Source organism: Protomyctophum bolini, assembly GCF_963924005.1.
Source record: "Protomyctophum bolini genome assembly, chromosome: 15".
Taxonomy (NCBI): domain Eukaryota; kingdom Metazoa; phylum Chordata; class Actinopteri; order Myctophiformes; family Myctophidae; genus Protomyctophum; species Protomyctophum bolini.
In genome coordinates, this window is record NC_137876.1 from 27174163 (window position 1) to 27191682 (window position 17520).

At 41.8% G+C, this 17520-nt stretch overlaps 1 protein-coding gene across 1 annotated transcript in view; it reads right to left on the reverse strand.

Moving 5' to 3' along the window:
- syne2b (spectrin repeat containing, nuclear envelope 2b) overlaps positions 1-17520 on the reverse strand; it is a 166835-nt gene that overhangs the window by 69464 nt on the left and 79851 nt on the right. The window contains exons 73-86 of the mRNA XM_080783979.1: positions 16782-16941; positions 13759-13914; positions 13221-13361; positions 12846-13022; positions 11374-11511; positions 10666-10851; positions 10223-10336; positions 9742-9894; positions 8131-8238; positions 6989-7126; positions 5304-5426; positions 4216-4320; positions 3588-3683; positions 1060-1797 (exon numbers count right to left, since the gene is read on the reverse strand). Of these exons, the coding sequence (XP_080640105.1) occupies positions 1060-1797; positions 3588-3683; positions 4216-4320; positions 5304-5426; positions 6989-7126; positions 8131-8238; positions 9742-9894; positions 10223-10336; positions 10666-10851; positions 11374-11511; positions 12846-13022; positions 13221-13361; positions 13759-13914; positions 16782-16941 (2533 nt within the window). The remainder of the gene's footprint in view (positions 1-1059; positions 1798-3587; positions 3684-4215; positions 4321-5303; positions 5427-6988; positions 7127-8130; positions 8239-9741; positions 9895-10222; positions 10337-10665; positions 10852-11373; positions 11512-12845; positions 13023-13220; positions 13362-13758; positions 13915-16781; positions 16942-17520) is intronic.

Sequence of the window (17520 nt, forward strand, 5' to 3'; positions counted from 1 at the left end):
GTGTGTGTGTGTGTGTGCGCGCGCTCGCGTGTGTGTCAGGGAGAGGGAGGTGAGTGACTTCAGACTACAGTAGGCGGAGTTGAGATAAGGGGCTGGGTTACTGGTTGCTGGTCACAGCTCTGACTGTCAGCTGACTAAGTAGTAAACATGAGCACACTTCCCCGTTGTGTGCCCCGGCCCCAACTGCTGCTGTGGTTTGGGGCTGCCTGACATGACATCTCTACTGTATGTGTCAAAGGATATCATGTTGGTTTGCTTTTATCCTATAGCCTGGCTCCAGACCATATAGACTCCGCCCACTCATTGAGTGGACTGCCTCTCTCGTTTCAGTCAGATATTTATCCCTCATACTACAGTACTATACTACCCTTCTGTTGTTTCTTCCATTAGTGAGTTTCATGACTGGAGGCTTGTGAAAAGTTCACAGTGTAATGTAAAACAACTAATTGAGGAATTTTGAGCGTCAACCCAATACATGGGTAAAGTTTACAAATACAAGCACCAAAGCATTGGGTTTGTTTGTACACAGTGAGCGATACTGTATGTACAGTACCTTCCTTAATAGAGTAAAGGTTAGGCACGTGACACGTGTATGACAATAGTCACATCAGGGGCCACATGTAGCCCCTGCATGGTGGTCTTAGGCACACCAGGGGCCCACATGTAGTCCCTGGTGTTCTTAGGCACACCACTCACCAGACAAACACTGATCAGGGAACTTCCATGTCAGTCACACCACAAAACCTTAATTACACACATATGGCACATTACAGCAGTGTAAAAGCTGTGTCTATCACTTCAAATGAAATTAAAGTGCATAAATATAAGTAGGTTTTTGAATGCGAGTAACTAAACCTCAACACTCTACTGTGCATCCTATACAATTTAGTTCATCATTAGTTAGTTATCTATCCAAAAGTCAATTTGGATAGCTATAGACAGCAGTTTTTAGTAAGGCATAAGAACAGGACCTGAGTTATGACGTTGCGTACTTGTGAGACATGCGGTGCTGATGTAAAGGCAGTAGGTAGGTAGGTATGATGACAGACAGATGCTTACCAGGGCTGCCGTATGACTCAGGCTCTCCATGTCCTCTTGATACAGGGGTGTGATTGCACTCTGAGGGCTACGGTGTGTGACGCTAGAAGTGGAGGTGGAAGAGGCGGCTGGGCGCTCTAGTATAAGGTCCCCAGATGGTGGTGTTGCGTCTGTTAGTTCAGAGGGTTTGGTAGTGGCACGAGATGCGTCAGATGCAGTCTCATGTGTTATGCACGAAGCAGCTGTGCACCCCTCATCAGGTTCTATCAAAGCCCTCTCAAAGGTTAGAGAGAGCAGAGGAACAGGGTCTTGAAATGTCTCTATGGACCACATACCACTGTCCGCCCCTCTGGCCGCAGCTGCTTTGGCCTCAAAGTCTTGGGTGATGCCGGCGCCCTCTACCCTGAGCTCACACGGAGAGGGCAGGATTACATGCGTGTGCTCAGCGGGTGTACACGAGCCTGTGCGAGTCTGGGCGGGTGCATGCATGGTCTTAGCACGTGTATGCCCTGCAGGTCCACATGCATCCTTGGCGCGTGTGCGTTCAGAAGGTTGTGTGTGCATGCCCGCAGCCTCCTCCTCAGCACACATGAGCAAAGCATCAGCTTGTGTTTGATCGACAGGTGAGCGCGCCTCCTCCTCTGCATGCATGTGCCTGGCTGATGTGTGTGTATGTTTGCCAGTGGCGTGTGTGTGTTCTGTGCGTGGCTGGTTGTCCTCCCCCCTCCATGCATGCCCCCTCAGTCCTTTCATGAGTTCCTGACACAGAAGAAGAGACGGGAGGAGTACAGTAGATCATTGTTGTGGATTTATTTGGCTTTTGGCTTTTTATTGTCTCGTTTGGCTGCACAATGACTGTAATGCATTCACAAAATGGTAAGAGGGGAACAAATAAATAATCTACAGTACAATACATGCAAAAAATGTAAGACATTTAACGTGACTTGCTGTTTCGGATCAAAACCTGATATATTCAGTGTCAACTTTACAGGAATATAGAAAATAATTTGTTTTTGACTGATGGTTATGCATTGATATTTTAGAATGCATTATGAAAAGGTTTAATCTATCTATGCAATACTTTAAGTAGACAAACTCACTTTGACCTGAAGCTACAAGGTGTTTACCCAATAACAGCTCTGTGTTAATTTATATTAATTCAATTTAATATCAATTCAACTTTATTGTCATGAACACAATGAGCAGGCACATACAGTATGTAAACGAACGGAGGGCTGCAGCTTGTCAGTTAATCAGTGCATTTTCATGGCCAACAGCAATCGTAGGAGATATGGGGGTTTAAATAAATTGGTAAATAAAAGGGAACTTATTGGCTCAAAGCAAGCAAATGCTTCATTATTACATCCTTCTTCCAGCCAGGGATGGAGCAATTAATCAAATCTGTAAAAAATATCTTTCTGCAAGTTATCATAATGTTGAGCTTGTAGAGATAAAAAAAAGCATGTGTGCTTCCATGTGGAAAATAAGGGTAGACAGAAGCTTAGACAGAAATGGTCTACGAAGGGTCAATAATTAAAAATGTAATATATTAACTATGTAATGCCTATCTTAAAACAGTGGTATCTATCTATCTTAATAATATAATACATTATAAAACATGGTTCACAGGTCTGACTATTGGTAAATTTGATGTAAAGTCTAACAGAATAACTAAGATTTATTTTAATAAAATCTAATATAAATCATCACAATTAAGGTTCATGCAAAAAATCATATGGTAGACTTTTCTTTTTTAAACATCAGACACCCCACATGATCACCACTGGACACTTCTCTTTCCATTGGGTGGAAAGGGTAACTGTCTTATTGTTAACCTCACACTGTAAAAGTCTTTCTCACTTAGTTGGAGATGATGTGCTATGCTCTCGCTAGCAGCTGTGAACAACACAGCTTTTGTCACTTATCATTGAGCAGGCATAAATGCTCACTGAGGAAGTGCAGCCTCAGTAGTCCTTCATGTAAACACAAACAAAACATCAGAAAAGTATCTCTGTGGCATATTTATCACTGGTAAATTAAAAAAAATCACGATGCAAGTACAAACACAAGTGTCCATAGTAAACAGACTGCCTACATTCAGGAGAAGCTAATACAATATTTGGAATTCTTCTTTGCCATGTAAATGCACTGAAGGTAGAAAAGAGAGACGCATCAAGAAGGACTGGGGGTTCGAGAATCGGTTCTAGAGGTTGAGAGTTCTAGGGTTGGTTCTAGAGGAAGTAGGGGGTTCTAAACTTGGTTCTAGAATTCTGAGTGTTCTATAAGACGCTGTGAGTTGTAGGCATTGCTCTAGCAACTTGGCAGTTCAAGGGGTTGGGGTCCTAGAACAAGCTGAGAATTCTAGTGTCTTCTAGAATTTAGAAATGCTAGAACAGCTCTATGGATATTCCTAGAACAGGGTTGGAAGTCCTGGAGTTCTAGAGAGTTCCGCTGGACCTTCTAGATTAGAACTAGGAGACTACACATATTCTCTGCTGGGGCCTAGGGGAGGGGGATCTGGAGACGGTGTCGGTCGACGGTGCGTTTACCATGTCGGGCAGGGACTGTGTTGTGACTGTGTTGTGTTGTGAAGATAAAGCTTCAGATGAGCTTCCTTCCGATGTGTCAGATATGCCCGCTAAGCCCTGAAGAAACATGAGTAGGTGTTAGAATATAGTTATAATATCCGAGTCACCCAGTCAATACAACACTGTTATTTAATGTTATTATTTTATTATATATTTTGTTCAATATAAGTTCTGTTATATGTTAAATCAAAAACAATTTGTTTTAGAGCAAGGGGCCAAACTGGTCACACTGGTTAACAATGAATTGGTTCAAATAAAAATCACAATTAATCCAGCTCTACCAGACTGCAGACAATCATGCAGTATCCTCGTTTGCCACAGTAATTTGTTGCTAAAAGGGGCTGGATCAAGAAAAGTATTGATATTTCAGAGCTGATGCTCTTTGCTCTGATCCTTAAAGTGTAAATATACTGCAGAATGAGCTTCAATTCATACTTTCCATAGATGACTACTTTACAACAATAATAATAATAATAATGAAAAGAAAACAGTCGTAATGAACAAAGTAATGAAGAAGAGGTGTATCACTTGCAACTTTAGGTTGAACCAATACCATTTCCTCATGTCGTGACTCATTCCAGTATGTTACCTGTGTGTCCGGTTCAGGTTGGCTGTCTGTCTGTTCTGAGCTGACCAGGATCCTTTCCACTGCATCATCAGCTGCAGTCTTCTCTGAGACAACAGCTATGGGTTCCTGTCATCAACAGCAAAACGGACATCACCTTCATTAGGACAATGATATTTTGACAAAACATATACTAGTAGGAAAAGTGAGGGTTGGGGTAGTTACCCATGTCAGATACGGGTGCCCTATTACTCAAGAAAAACATTATACAGTATACATTTATTCAGTCATGTATACAGTACATTGCCCCCTAGAGGAAGGAAAAAAAGAAAGACGAAAAGTAGAAACAGCGGAAGCCACAGATGATCAGAGCAGTGTATGAGAAATCAAAGTAGATGCCAAGGTGTTTGGAAAGATTTATTCAGGAAGGACACCATGGGACATTTAGTCAGACAGTCAGGTGTAACAGAAGGAAGAGGACGTGATGAGGTGAAAAATGTGGGGAACTGGGGATACAGGCTGAGTGCCAGCAGAGATTCAGGGAAGCAGGGAGCGCAGCGACCCAGCTCAAAGACAGGGAATAAGTAAAGATCAGACCTGGGTCAAATAGTTGGCACAATGCAAAGTCCTCAGTGTCAATTAATCTCTCAGACAGTGTACAAATAGTATTTGGTGAGATTTGTACACTCTCTGAATAACAAATAGGTAAATTAACACAGAGGATTGAATTGTGCAGGAATCTACCACTGGATTTGTGTTTTGCTTCTTGTACCAGATGGGTGGAGTTTATGGCATTAGGGACAATCCAGGTTCACTAAATGTACTCTCAAATACTTTCCTGTTGTCTCAACATTCAGGCATGACTGTACGGTCCATGCAGCAAACCCAACCTATCTAACATAATAATACATTTTAAATAAACACTCTACTCTATTACTTGTCCGAAAGGACGTGACTCCTAAACTTCAAAAGAGGTTTTCTTAGATCACAGGGGGAGTGAGGGAGGTGAGGTCACAAGGAGGAAGTGATGCCGCGAGGAGGACGTGAGGTTTACGTTGAGGAAGTGAGGTCAGAGAGAGCTTGGCAGCAGGTTGGTACTTGTTCCTGTTTACCTCTATGTCAATTCCCAAAAGAGTCTGCATGAGCCACCACAGTACACCTCCACCTTCCTCCTCTTTCTTCTCCTCCCTTTCTCTCTCCTCCTCCTCCTCCATCTGGGACTCACCCAGAATCTCCTGTTGTTGTCATGGAAATATGCAGAGTAACAGGTATGTAATCTAAAGTGTATTTGGGAGGTTGAGCGGTCGTTGTTTCGACACACTATAGAGGCCAATAAAGCCTCATGATAAACATGAAATGACACAGAGGAGTCAACAGCAAAAAGACAAAAACTAAAAAACCCAGCATAGTGTCCCAAAACTTTACAAATTATCAATATAAATAAAGTATGTATAACAACATGCAGACATAATTAATATATTAGGACTGTCACCTCAAGTAAAATATCGATTAATCTGTCATTTTGGTTTTAGAGGAGCAAGAAAATTGTTAGTTGATTAATTTATCTATAACTTTCAATAGCCATTGTGAAATTATAATGTTCAGTTCTCAACCGTATCAACTTGAAACATGCTTATGTGTGGCAAATACAAATTTATAGTTTTGTCAATTAAATCAAATAATCGATTAGTCGACAAATTCCTATGACTATTAGTCAACTAATAATTTTGTTAGGGATTGTCCAGGATAGCCGTAGAATATATTGCATTCATGTTAGCATACATATACAGAGTGGGTTATGCATGCATGTACCATCTAAATCTTAGATGGAATTATTCATTCAAAAATAATGAATAATGACAGACCTTCTTCCCGATAGCATAAACTGGTAATGTTTCGTAATTGATTGTTGACTTACACTCAACATCAGATGTTTTACTGAAGCTGACGCGCTCACTTCCAAGGCAGGTAGGGATAGTCCTGTGTATGATACTGTACTCATGGTCCTCCCCCTAATGTGGCCTAATCTACATTCATTCAGATTCTATCTGGTGTGTTCATATAGATGCACGTAATAAATATGAAGTGTGTCAAATAGTTGTTTCTGAGAATGCTATATATATAATACAGTATAAACACAAAGGTAAAAAATAGATAAAGGTATATTTAGGAATAATTTAAATAAATCACTAAATCTGTTGAACCCTTTCACAGTCAGGAATGTTACATTTTCTCTTCCAGAAACTATACTGATTCCAAATTGTAATCCCACCCATCCCAATTCCAAATTGTTCAAAATCAAATCCTACTTCCTATCTCCTGTCATCCACTTAAAATTAGCCAATCCCATGCCCCTACGCAAGTGTGTGGTCATCCTCTAAAACAGAGAAGTAGAATAATACAAAAAGAAACCCAGTAAGATTATTACGGGTCAAACAACTTTTTCAAACAACAATTATGTTTTAAATGACTATGGTTATTTGACCCAAGGCTGGGGCTGACCACTGACTTTCTATACAGTGTTGCTATCTCTACATGCATGAATGATGGTGTTGGAAGCTAATTGCTCTTGCTAATAAATCATACCTGGGAAGGTTATCAATGACACAGGGAATAGGGTGAAGTTGGCAGGGGTAGAGGAGGGTGAAAATACTATAAACTTGGCACTAGACCTCACTTATCATCATGCAACAATAAAATACAATAAGCACTACATAGCACTATAACCAACAACGTTCAACCCCCCCAAAAAACAAACGAACAAAATAAATCATGACAGTCTTCTCTGGCTGCATACCTCTGTTTTGTCAGCCATCCAGGATCGCCTCTGTTCAGGAGAAGACGCTGCCACGGTCATCAGTGTGGCTCCAGACTTCCGCAACACATCCTCCTCAACATGAGCGATCCTGATCAGACCCCGTTCCACACCATTCTCCTGGGAGAGAGAGTGCAAGAGAGTGTTATGAGTTATATGAGTGTATGAGTTAACTACAAGAATGTGTTAAAGATAAGTGTTAATAATATCCCTCTAACACCCGCATTAATTTCTACTTGCAAAAAATAGATTTCAACCTTACTACTACTTTGTACTACTAGGACTAAGACTAAAAAATATGTTAAAAAAAAAAAAAAAAAAAGGTTTGATGAAAAATGTATAATAATTATATAATAATTATATAAATTAATAATTTACATTTGGGGGATATCTTTCACAATAATGAATAAAACATGTTCTAGACATTCTAATGATCACAAAAAAACATATATTACAATTATTTTACCTACTTTTATTAGGGTAAAGGTCAAAAGTCTTAGGTTAAAAAAAAATCAAAATCGAGTCCAGACATTTTTTATTTGTGTGAATTTCAGCCTCTGTGGGGGGTGTTTATATGCAAATATCATGACCAATGGCATTGAAATGGCATTGCAATGAACATCACTGATGACGTTTAGGTGAAAAAAGAACAGAAAAAAATAATAATAATTTAGTAATTAATTAAATTAACATTGTTGCTAAAAAGCAACCCTGGGTCTTAGAGGGTTGTCTCTCCAGCTCTTTAGTAAGCAGAAAATACATTTTCAGGTCGAGATACCTATTTTATCCAATCAGGAGAGAGAACTTGCACAGGATACAGATTAAACAATTTAAATTGGAAGTGATGAAATGAGAAGACAAACACTATAAGATTTAAGCTGATAAATGGGCACTCTTTTCTGATTGGCTGATGAGTGGTCAACCACGTAAGAATGTAACACTCCATATAAACCAAACAAAAAACTTTCAGATTCTGAAAAATTATACTGTGCAGTAGAGAGACGGTGGGAAGGGGACAGAGAGGTGGGATAAAGTTAAATGCAGGCCATCAGTCATATTCAAACCCAAGCCATTTACGTGTTCCATGGTGCTCACATTCACTGGCTTCATGTTCCTATATTTACCTGTGTGTCCTCAGAAAACACCATTTTAGGTGAGGTCTTCTGTTGGGCTGAGCCATGACCAGCTGGGCCTGGGGTCAGAGGCTGCTGGAGGAACAATGCAGGGACTTTCTGCAAAGGGAAGGTAGAAACAGGAGGGCTCATGGCTCGTTCTACACACACAGGTGGTTGGTCCCCCCCAGGCCCACCCCCCCTTTCTTTCTCTCTTCTTCTTTTTGAGATTACGTGCCTGGGCCGGTTTAGTGGTCCAGGCACCTTGGCTGGTAATCCAGCATGACAGTGTGTCGCGGGTTTGAGTCCCGATCCAGACGAACTTGACTGTGTGTCTTCTCCCCCATCTCTCTCCGTTTTCCTGTCTACCTACTATACATCTATCAATGAAGGCAAAAAGCCCAAAAATATCTTAAATAAATAAAATGAACTTATGTCCAAATGTACAAATTCTTGGTACGACATCTGTAAAGGTATGCTACTGTTCTATCATTGCTATCGCTGACATTAATAATGCTGAAATTAACAAATGTTTTTGTATTTATTTATTTTTCCTTGCAGTATTGTCTCTGCATCTGGGAAGAGTGGGTGGGAAATGAGGGGTATTTATGCATTGCATATGTATAAGTAAGTAAGTAAGTAGCCTTGCAGCCTATCTCCTGTTGACCATGACACTCCATGACGCTAGTATGTCGCAGGGACTTACCCCCAATCCAACCCTTGATGCTGAGTGTCAAGCAGGGAGGCACTGGGTCCCATTTTTAGAGTCTTTGGTATGACCCAGCCGGGGATTTAACCCCTACCTCCCAGTCTCAGGGCGGACACTCTAAACACAAGGCCACTGAGCTGGTATTGCATAGTATACTTAGTATGTTTAATGAATAACGACCTCAAATGGGAGGGGAAAAAAACCCCAATAAACAGAGTTTGTTTAAAGAAATAGAGAGTTCTAGTAATGACAACATAAGCAAAGACAGGCACCAGGATGGGAATTTACATTACAGTCTAAGACTCTAAGTCAATGGGACCAGTACCCTTACGGTCTATTGCGCTCGGTGTATGTGGCACAGGCTTATGAAACAATCTCACATTTTAACAGTACTTTTGGTTTGAATTTTCCTATGGGAGGAAACTGAAGTTACAGAAGCTGTAGAACTTAGAAACAGGATGCTGCAGATTGTTTTTATCAGCCTGTCGTAGCCAGTGTTCTCCTTTCAAAAAGTAGCAACATAATCATCCAAGGTAATATTGCACAGGAATAAATTAAATGTATGTAACTAAAGTGCACAATGCAAAGATTAACTTACCACTAAAGGTGTGTAATAATTCAAAAAGTGCTGCTTGTGCAAAATGACCGAAAATGACTGGCCCATGGACAAACTGCCCCATCGGGCATATTGCTGAAAGTCCCGATAGCCCGTCCGCACCTGACAGGCCTCCATAGAAATAGAGCCCCAATGCCCATAGACCCTGAGGTTTGTATACAGTTTAAGCAGAGTAGCAGACAAAGCCATAGTGCTTTAGTTTCAGGACCACCATAGTGACTGAGTATGTGAAGGAAGGAATGAAGGTAGGAGCTATAGGAAAGCAGGATGGATGGCAGGATAGATCGGTGTACAGTACCTTCTCCAGTTCCAGGAGGGATGTTTGGAGCTGGTCCACCAGAGGGAAGACAGTGAGGGTCTCCTCAGATTTCTCTGGCAGACACAGGCCCGGTTTACACTTCTGGATCTCTGCTACGGTCCTCCTCATTGACTGGATCCTACCCTCAACCAACTGAACACGCACACGCACACGCACACGCGCACACACACACACACGCACACACACACACACACACACACACACACACACACACACACACACACACACACACACACACACACACACACACACACACACACACACACACACACACACACACACACACACACACACACACACACACACACACACACACACACACACACACACACACACACACACACACACACACACACATTTCTTTACACTGATGTACTAATTCAGAATTAATTCTGTGCGGTGTCCAACTGTCCAATAACTGACTGAACAGCTGACCCAGGGTTCTGTTCTGCTGCCGTACCTTGAGGCTGTCTTCTCTTGGACTGGGGAGTGTCTCTGGATATGCTAATAAGCTCTTGATCTCAGCAGCTTCCTTCTCCATGCTCCTCACTTCACTTTCAATGGCATCCACTTCCTGAAGAACAATACCCGGCCTCTTATTAGTTTAGAGACAACACACACAGAACTCCATGACACGTGGAACTCCATCTTTGGGCAAATATTTGATGATGTGTGTAACTCCATATTTGCGCAAATTTGGGGATACATACAGACAAAGGTAGAAACTCCATAATTGCGCAAAATGTTGGGGGACATAATGTTCTTATATACAGTATGCCGGCCCCTTTGGGGCCACGCCATACAAACGATTCTGGCCGAACAGACTGGATTGAGTAATGGAAGGCAGCGAGGGAACAGAGGACAGGTGTAACATAGGAAGGAAAGATCAAAGAATAGACTCACAGCAGCAGCGTGTTCTAGCTGAGACAGTGGGGAGGCAAAGCTGTCCTGAACTTCGGCCACCTGGCAGTCAGCCTCCAGTAGCTGCTGTTGCAGAGAGGTGCTGTCACAAACCCGCGACATGTCTTTCAGCACCTCCCCGAAGCCCTCTAGCGTCGCCCTGATCTGCTCAGCATCGCTCAGAACCATCTGAAACAAAAACAACAGACCCATGACACTGAAACAGATAGCAGTTTATTCATTCCCAACTGCCATTGGATTGGATTTCAACTTTGATGTCAGCACCCCACACACCGTAAAATTCTCAGCTCTCAGAAACTGAGGATTTAAATTGTGCATAATAAAATTGGATACGATATGGATATGATGACAAATCATGACAGTTTTCTGAAAAACCTGTTTCTATGTCAGTCGTTCTCAAACATTTTCATGTCAAGGACCCCCAAAAATATATGTAATTGGCCACCGACCCCCATTTGAAAATATGTTGTTCCAGGGACCCCCACAGAAGCAAAGATATGAGTTAAAAACGGAAAGAATATATATTCACAATTTTTCAAAACTAGCAGATCTACAAGCTCGTAGTGCCACGCTATGAGCTTGTAGATCTGCTATTTTTCAATAGCTAAAGTATAACATAATGCTTAAAACACCAAAAGGGGTTCCCGACGGCTTGCATGGATAAAGCGGGAGATGGTGTTGTTAACTAACCTGTAGAGCACTGACATGGCCGCTCAGACATTTAGCGGTGGTGTAGGTACAGGGAGAGGTGAGCCAGGACTGAGCTTCATTTATCCAGCTCTTAGAACTGTTGATCATCTCCGCATGTTCCTGAAGCCAGGTTTGCATCTGAACACAATCAACATTCACACATTATTCGGTGTCATCGTCACATTACCAAAAAATTACGAGCCACAAATGGCAAAGGGTTTTAGACAATCGTCCAACAACAAGAATTCTCTACAAAGTTGAAATAGCTTTATAATGGTACAAACAAGTACAGTACAAGCTTCTCTTTCACACCAATATGTGACATCTGTTGATGTGTGTATACCAATATCAGTTTCAAGATTGACCAGTATTACTTCTTTATAGCCCTGACAATTATCACACACACGCACACACACACACACGCACCCACGCACACACACTGTATGTGCACAGTTTATGAACCATCAAAGACAGTACCGGTAAATATATTTGTCTTGACCTATCCACATTGTGGATACAGTAATACAGGATATATACAGTAATTGGTCATTAATTCCAGAACAGCCAAAAAGCAACAGTGATTACAAATTACAAAAACTATTGATAAAAATCCTAAAATACAAGCATTTTATTTGAGAGTTTATAGTCAACAACAGTCAACAAAGCTAAGCACAGATGCTGAGGCAAAGCTAGCAATCATTGTTTAAAGAGATGAATAAAGCATTTCTTGAGTTAAGCATCTCACCCTTTTTCTAGTGACGTGATCCCATTGTAACCTGCCTCCGCCAGATGGTGGCGGTATTGAGTTCACAAGTTCACAATGGTGAACTCAATATCACCACCATCTCGGGCGGAGTCAGGTTAATCACATTGCACTATGGGATAAATCTGGGCCAAGCCCCCAGAATGGCTGGGTAAGTTCAAGTCGTCTAAATTTATGAATGAATCATAGGATCGTAGGACGTGACGTAGACGGTAGCGGTACCACAAGAACAGCGCTTTGGGGTACTATGATAGGAGCCAACCAATCATATCAATACTAGAGGGGTACTATGATAGGAGCCAACCAATCATATCAATACTAGAGGGGTACTATGATAGGAGCCAACCAATCATATCAATACTCGAGATACTACCCGGAAGACTTCGTCGTTCTTCCGGGTGCTTCAAAACACCACTGAGCAACTTCCATTGAAGTGAATAGTGGGGGCGGGGGCTGTCACTCCTCAATCCGTTCTCTAGATATATTATAGCTCTATGTGTCGGACAGAAACCTTGTACATCCATGTTTCATTTTTTAAATGTCTTTTCAGTAAATTAATGCCCTACTTCATACAAGAGTCACTCCAAAGTAGTGAACACATTACGTGTCTTACTATGACATACAAGGTTTCTACCCGACAATGATGATGTATTTATGTAGGTGTTTTTTCCCCAACTTAGGTGCTTATGGGACTTGTAGTCCTTCTGACCTTGCCGAGGATGGCGGTTCTCTGTTCGGCCTGTTTGGTCAGGTCGGAGTAGAGCCGCTGGGCGTCAACCAGCCTCTCCATTAGGACCTGGGACTCCTCCAGTTTCTCCATGTCGTGCACCTCCACCTCCAGAGCCGCCACATGGGAGTGCCACAGTTCTAGTTCATCCCACACACGCTGCAGGGCACCAACAGAAGCACACGTGAGCACACAGCAAGACAAACATAATGCCAAAAACCAAAGACAAACAGGCAGACATAATGGGCAGAAACACTTGTATACGCAAGAATACAGACACAAACACATGTGGTACAGTACGTGTACACTTGCAGGTGAGCACAAATATACACACTCTTACATGTATGAAACTCTCACCTTTTGAGTGCTCTCTGCCTCGGCCAGCGTGGGGCTTATCTTTTCAAGTTTCTCCTGGACAGATCTCAGACCAGCCTGGATTTCAGACAGTTTGGCTCCCAGCCTGTGAAGGGGACCGCTCTTCTCCACCGCCTCCCCAACCTAAAGGGGTGAAAATCACACAAACATTAACGGGTGCAGTACTTTTTAGACAGTACTTCGTTTAGACTAGTCATTTGGTTAGACCAGTCATTAGTCCTACAACTACAACCTACTGTATCTCAAACCCTCACCCTAACCCTAACCTCCCACGGGGCAGCACACCTAAACCTAACCTTAACCCATGTCTAACCAATGACTAGCATTAATTCCTATCAGGAAATAACAATTAGACATACAGTATATACAGTAAGTAAACAAAACTATCATATATAGAACTATAGTTATACTATAATTAATCACATAATATGTAGTGGTAGCCGATGGACAGAAATAATCCATAATGTGGATCTTACAATTACTTGAGATTTAAATCATCTATTCTAAGGTATATCTGTACCTTCTCCTCCACTAACTGTAAGGACTGAGTCACTTCCTGTAGTGAGTCCTCTATCTCCATAGGAACCAGGGAGTACATGTCAGAGTATTTCATCCTCACACTCTCCATGATGCGCTGCAGGACAGCCTTTTGGCTACACAGCTGGCTATGGACCTCCTGGGGGAGAGAGAGAGAGAGAGAGATATGGGTAATAAGAGATTAGTCAGATTACCCATCTGTAATAAGAGAAAGAGTGAGCGAGGCTCAGAAAGGGCTGGCTATATGACATGATTTCACATGATAGGTTACATGTCAAGGACTGAATGGATTACCAACAAGACAAGACAAGACAGAGAGAATTGAGAAGAAAATTTAGATAAGGACAATGAAAGGAAGGAGAAAGATTATAGGAATTAGGCAGATTTTGCGAATTAGGCATTAGGAAACGAGAAGATAATATAGAAAAGATCAAGATGCCCCAATGTTACTGAACAAACACTCCAGTGGGCCGACATTTACCGCATTTATTTGTAACTCAGAGAGTGTACAAATGGACTCGTAAGTGTCTATTTGGTTACATTTGTACACTCTCAGAGTTAAATTAACACCCTGGATTTTACATTGTCTATGCTTCCCCGAATCCCCTATAGCTGCTTCTGTAACAGCACTGTCCCTCTCCCACATGCTCATTAGATGAAACAGAGCCTACCTCTTCAAAGTCTTTCTTTCACACAATAAGTGAAAATGTCTCTCTTCATCCCTCCAACTCAACCATCCTGGCAGAGGCTTGAGTTTTATTTATTTTTTAATCATAAACCACACGCTAAAGACAGATTCAGTTAAAAAGCTGAAGGATAAATTCTAGAAATATGAGCAGCAAACAAAATACAAAAGTCTACCTACTCCAGGTTAGGCAGTGTCCTATGCAGGCATGCACCGCAAGAGAGGGAGGTGCATCTCGTTATCACCATGGGAAAGTGTGTGTGTGTGTGTGTGTGTGTGTGTGTGTGTGTGTGTGTGTGTGTGTGTGTGTGTGTGTGTGTGTGTTGCGCGCGTGGGCGTGTGCGAGAGTGAGTGCAAGGGGATAGAAAGAACGGTGGGTGTGTATGCGTGCGCGGGTCGGTGAGGTGACATCAGTGCTGGTCTGATCCTCAAACCTCTAGAGGCCACCTGGAAGATCCGCTTACAAGGGGAACAAAACTGTGGCCTACAGGGCAGACGAGGATGTGGGGGGGGGGGGGGGGGGGTTCTGCAACCCTGACAGTTTCCATGGGGAAAGGAGGTTGGAGAAAGGAGAGGGTCTGTGGACAAAAGCAGCACAATACCCAGGGGTAGCTGGGTGGATAATGTGTACTGCACACCATGCAGTCTCTGTGCCTGAGGCCAACACCATTGTACCACCGTTACTGAAACACTACTGAATGGGCACTGTACTTACTGTACACTGAAACACTACCTAGTGTACACTGTATAATCAAACAATTTACACTGAAACTGAGGTGTACTTCCTCCTTGCGCTCTTGCGCTGTGATTGGCGCATGTTGACTAGACCACTGTGACGAACACAAAAATGGTTTCATGTGTCTCCAATCATTGGTGTGGTTTTTCACAATACTCTAGACCCCCAGGTGTAGTTAAAATATTGAAATATGTCTTCCCTGTGTATTTTTGGTTTCTTCCTGAAAGCTGAAAGCCTTTGAGTCCCAATTGAAATTACAGTGATATAGTGACATCACAATATCATCCTCACCCCTAACCCCTCCCCCTTTATCATACAACAACAGCTGTGGGTGCGGCTTCAGTTCAGCTGGATCAGCACCCATCACCATGAACTGGTGGGTGTGGCCACATAAAAACATATTTTGAACACTTTCTGTACACCTTTTAGAATAAAATCTTTCTCCTAGTATAGTACCTGATAATCATGTTTTAGGGGGGAAATCATGGCATTCCATCTTTAAAGGTGTATAGATGACAATGAGGGTTTTTATATATGTGCCATCTATAGATTATCCTCCTACATGTACCGTCCATACCCCTTTTTAGCACAAGCATCTTTTCATGTCGACGTTGGGGATGTCAGTTAAGAGTGTGTACTGTACAGGGGAGGAGATGAGTTGGTTGCTGTGAGTATAGTGCGTCATTGTGTTTGTGAATAGCCCTGTCTCATTAGAGAGCTATTATATACACATCACTGGGCAGGAGAGATAGAGAGAGAGAGAGAGAGAGAGAGAGAGAGAGAGAGAGATGGGTAATAAGAGATTAGTCAGATTACCCATCTGTAATAAGAGAAAGAGTGAGAGAGGCTCAGAAAGGGCTGGCTATATGACATGATTTCACATGATAGGTTACATGTCAAGGACTGAATGGATTACCAGGGAGTACCAGGTTGGTGGAGCTTAATCAAAAGGGGCCATTTAGCTCAGCCACTGAAAAAAGTATATACAAATTAACTTTTGAATACTTCCCTATGATTATCCTAACTTTATGATTACCCAACTTGCATATTTAGACAGGTCTACATGTCAAACTGAAAGGAGGTTAGCCAAGCATTCAAACCTCAAAGTATCCAAAATGCCAACAACAACATTATAGGTTGTTAATAAATGCCAGCATTGGTGACTTTTAAGGTGATTTAAAATTTATTTAAATACATTTTTAATTAACAGAGGATACAAGAAAATTCTTCCACAATGATTAAGAAGTGAAGACCTAACTTTACGCTAACACAGTGTGTTCCTGACTGAAGAACCCTAGACTGGTAGATGGTGAGCCATCATATTTTAGTTTAGGTTTTTTTAGATTTTTAATATAGTATCAACATTTACCCACTTAAACGCTATATACAGTGGCTAATTGAAAATAGCCAATCTACGAAAACCTTTTGGATATTTATACAACACAAATCTGGCACAAAATATTTTCAGATGGGGGTCCGTGGCCAAATAAATATTAATTTGGGGGTCCTTGACATGAAAAAGTTTGAGATCCACTGCACTAGCACATTCAATAAATACAAAACAGACTGTGGAGTTGTGACTCACCTGCAGTTCCTGTGTGCTGGGACACTGCTCCAGCTCCGACAGGACACCGTCAGCTGCCTCCAGCCACCCCTTGACCCCCTGCAGCTCCTCTCGTAGTCTGTCCCTCTCCTCGGCCTCCACCCGGGCCACCTCCCGGCCCTCCTCGCTCCGCTCCTTCAGACTACACGCACACACACACACACACACACACACACACACGCACACACACACACACACACACACACACACACACACACACACACACACACACACACACACACACACACAGTCAAAAGTGTTTCTCTCTATTGAAGAATCTGATTAAAATTTAAATGAATTTGCATATAAAAATAATGTATTAATATACTAAAATAATAATAGCATAATGTACATCCGAGCTGTTTTTTTGACTAATAAAGTAATCAATCAATCAATCAATGTTAAATCATGTAACAATCATATAAAATTGTACAAATCAATGTTTTTGTTTTTTCTTAGCATTTCTTCAGTATCGCTTCAATGAAACATTCAAAGCTTCTTCAGAGACAAACAAGCAATTCAACTGATAAACTGATGTTTCCTACCTTAGATCCATAAAAGACATAGTTTCCATTGAGATAAAAAAGTTATCCATAAAAGACATAGTTTGCATTGAGATCAGAATTCTATACGAAATTCAGAACAATGTATTGATTAAGATAAAGCAGTGTATGTGGCTGTCATGGATGATTGACTGCATAGAAGTTACGACACTGTGAAC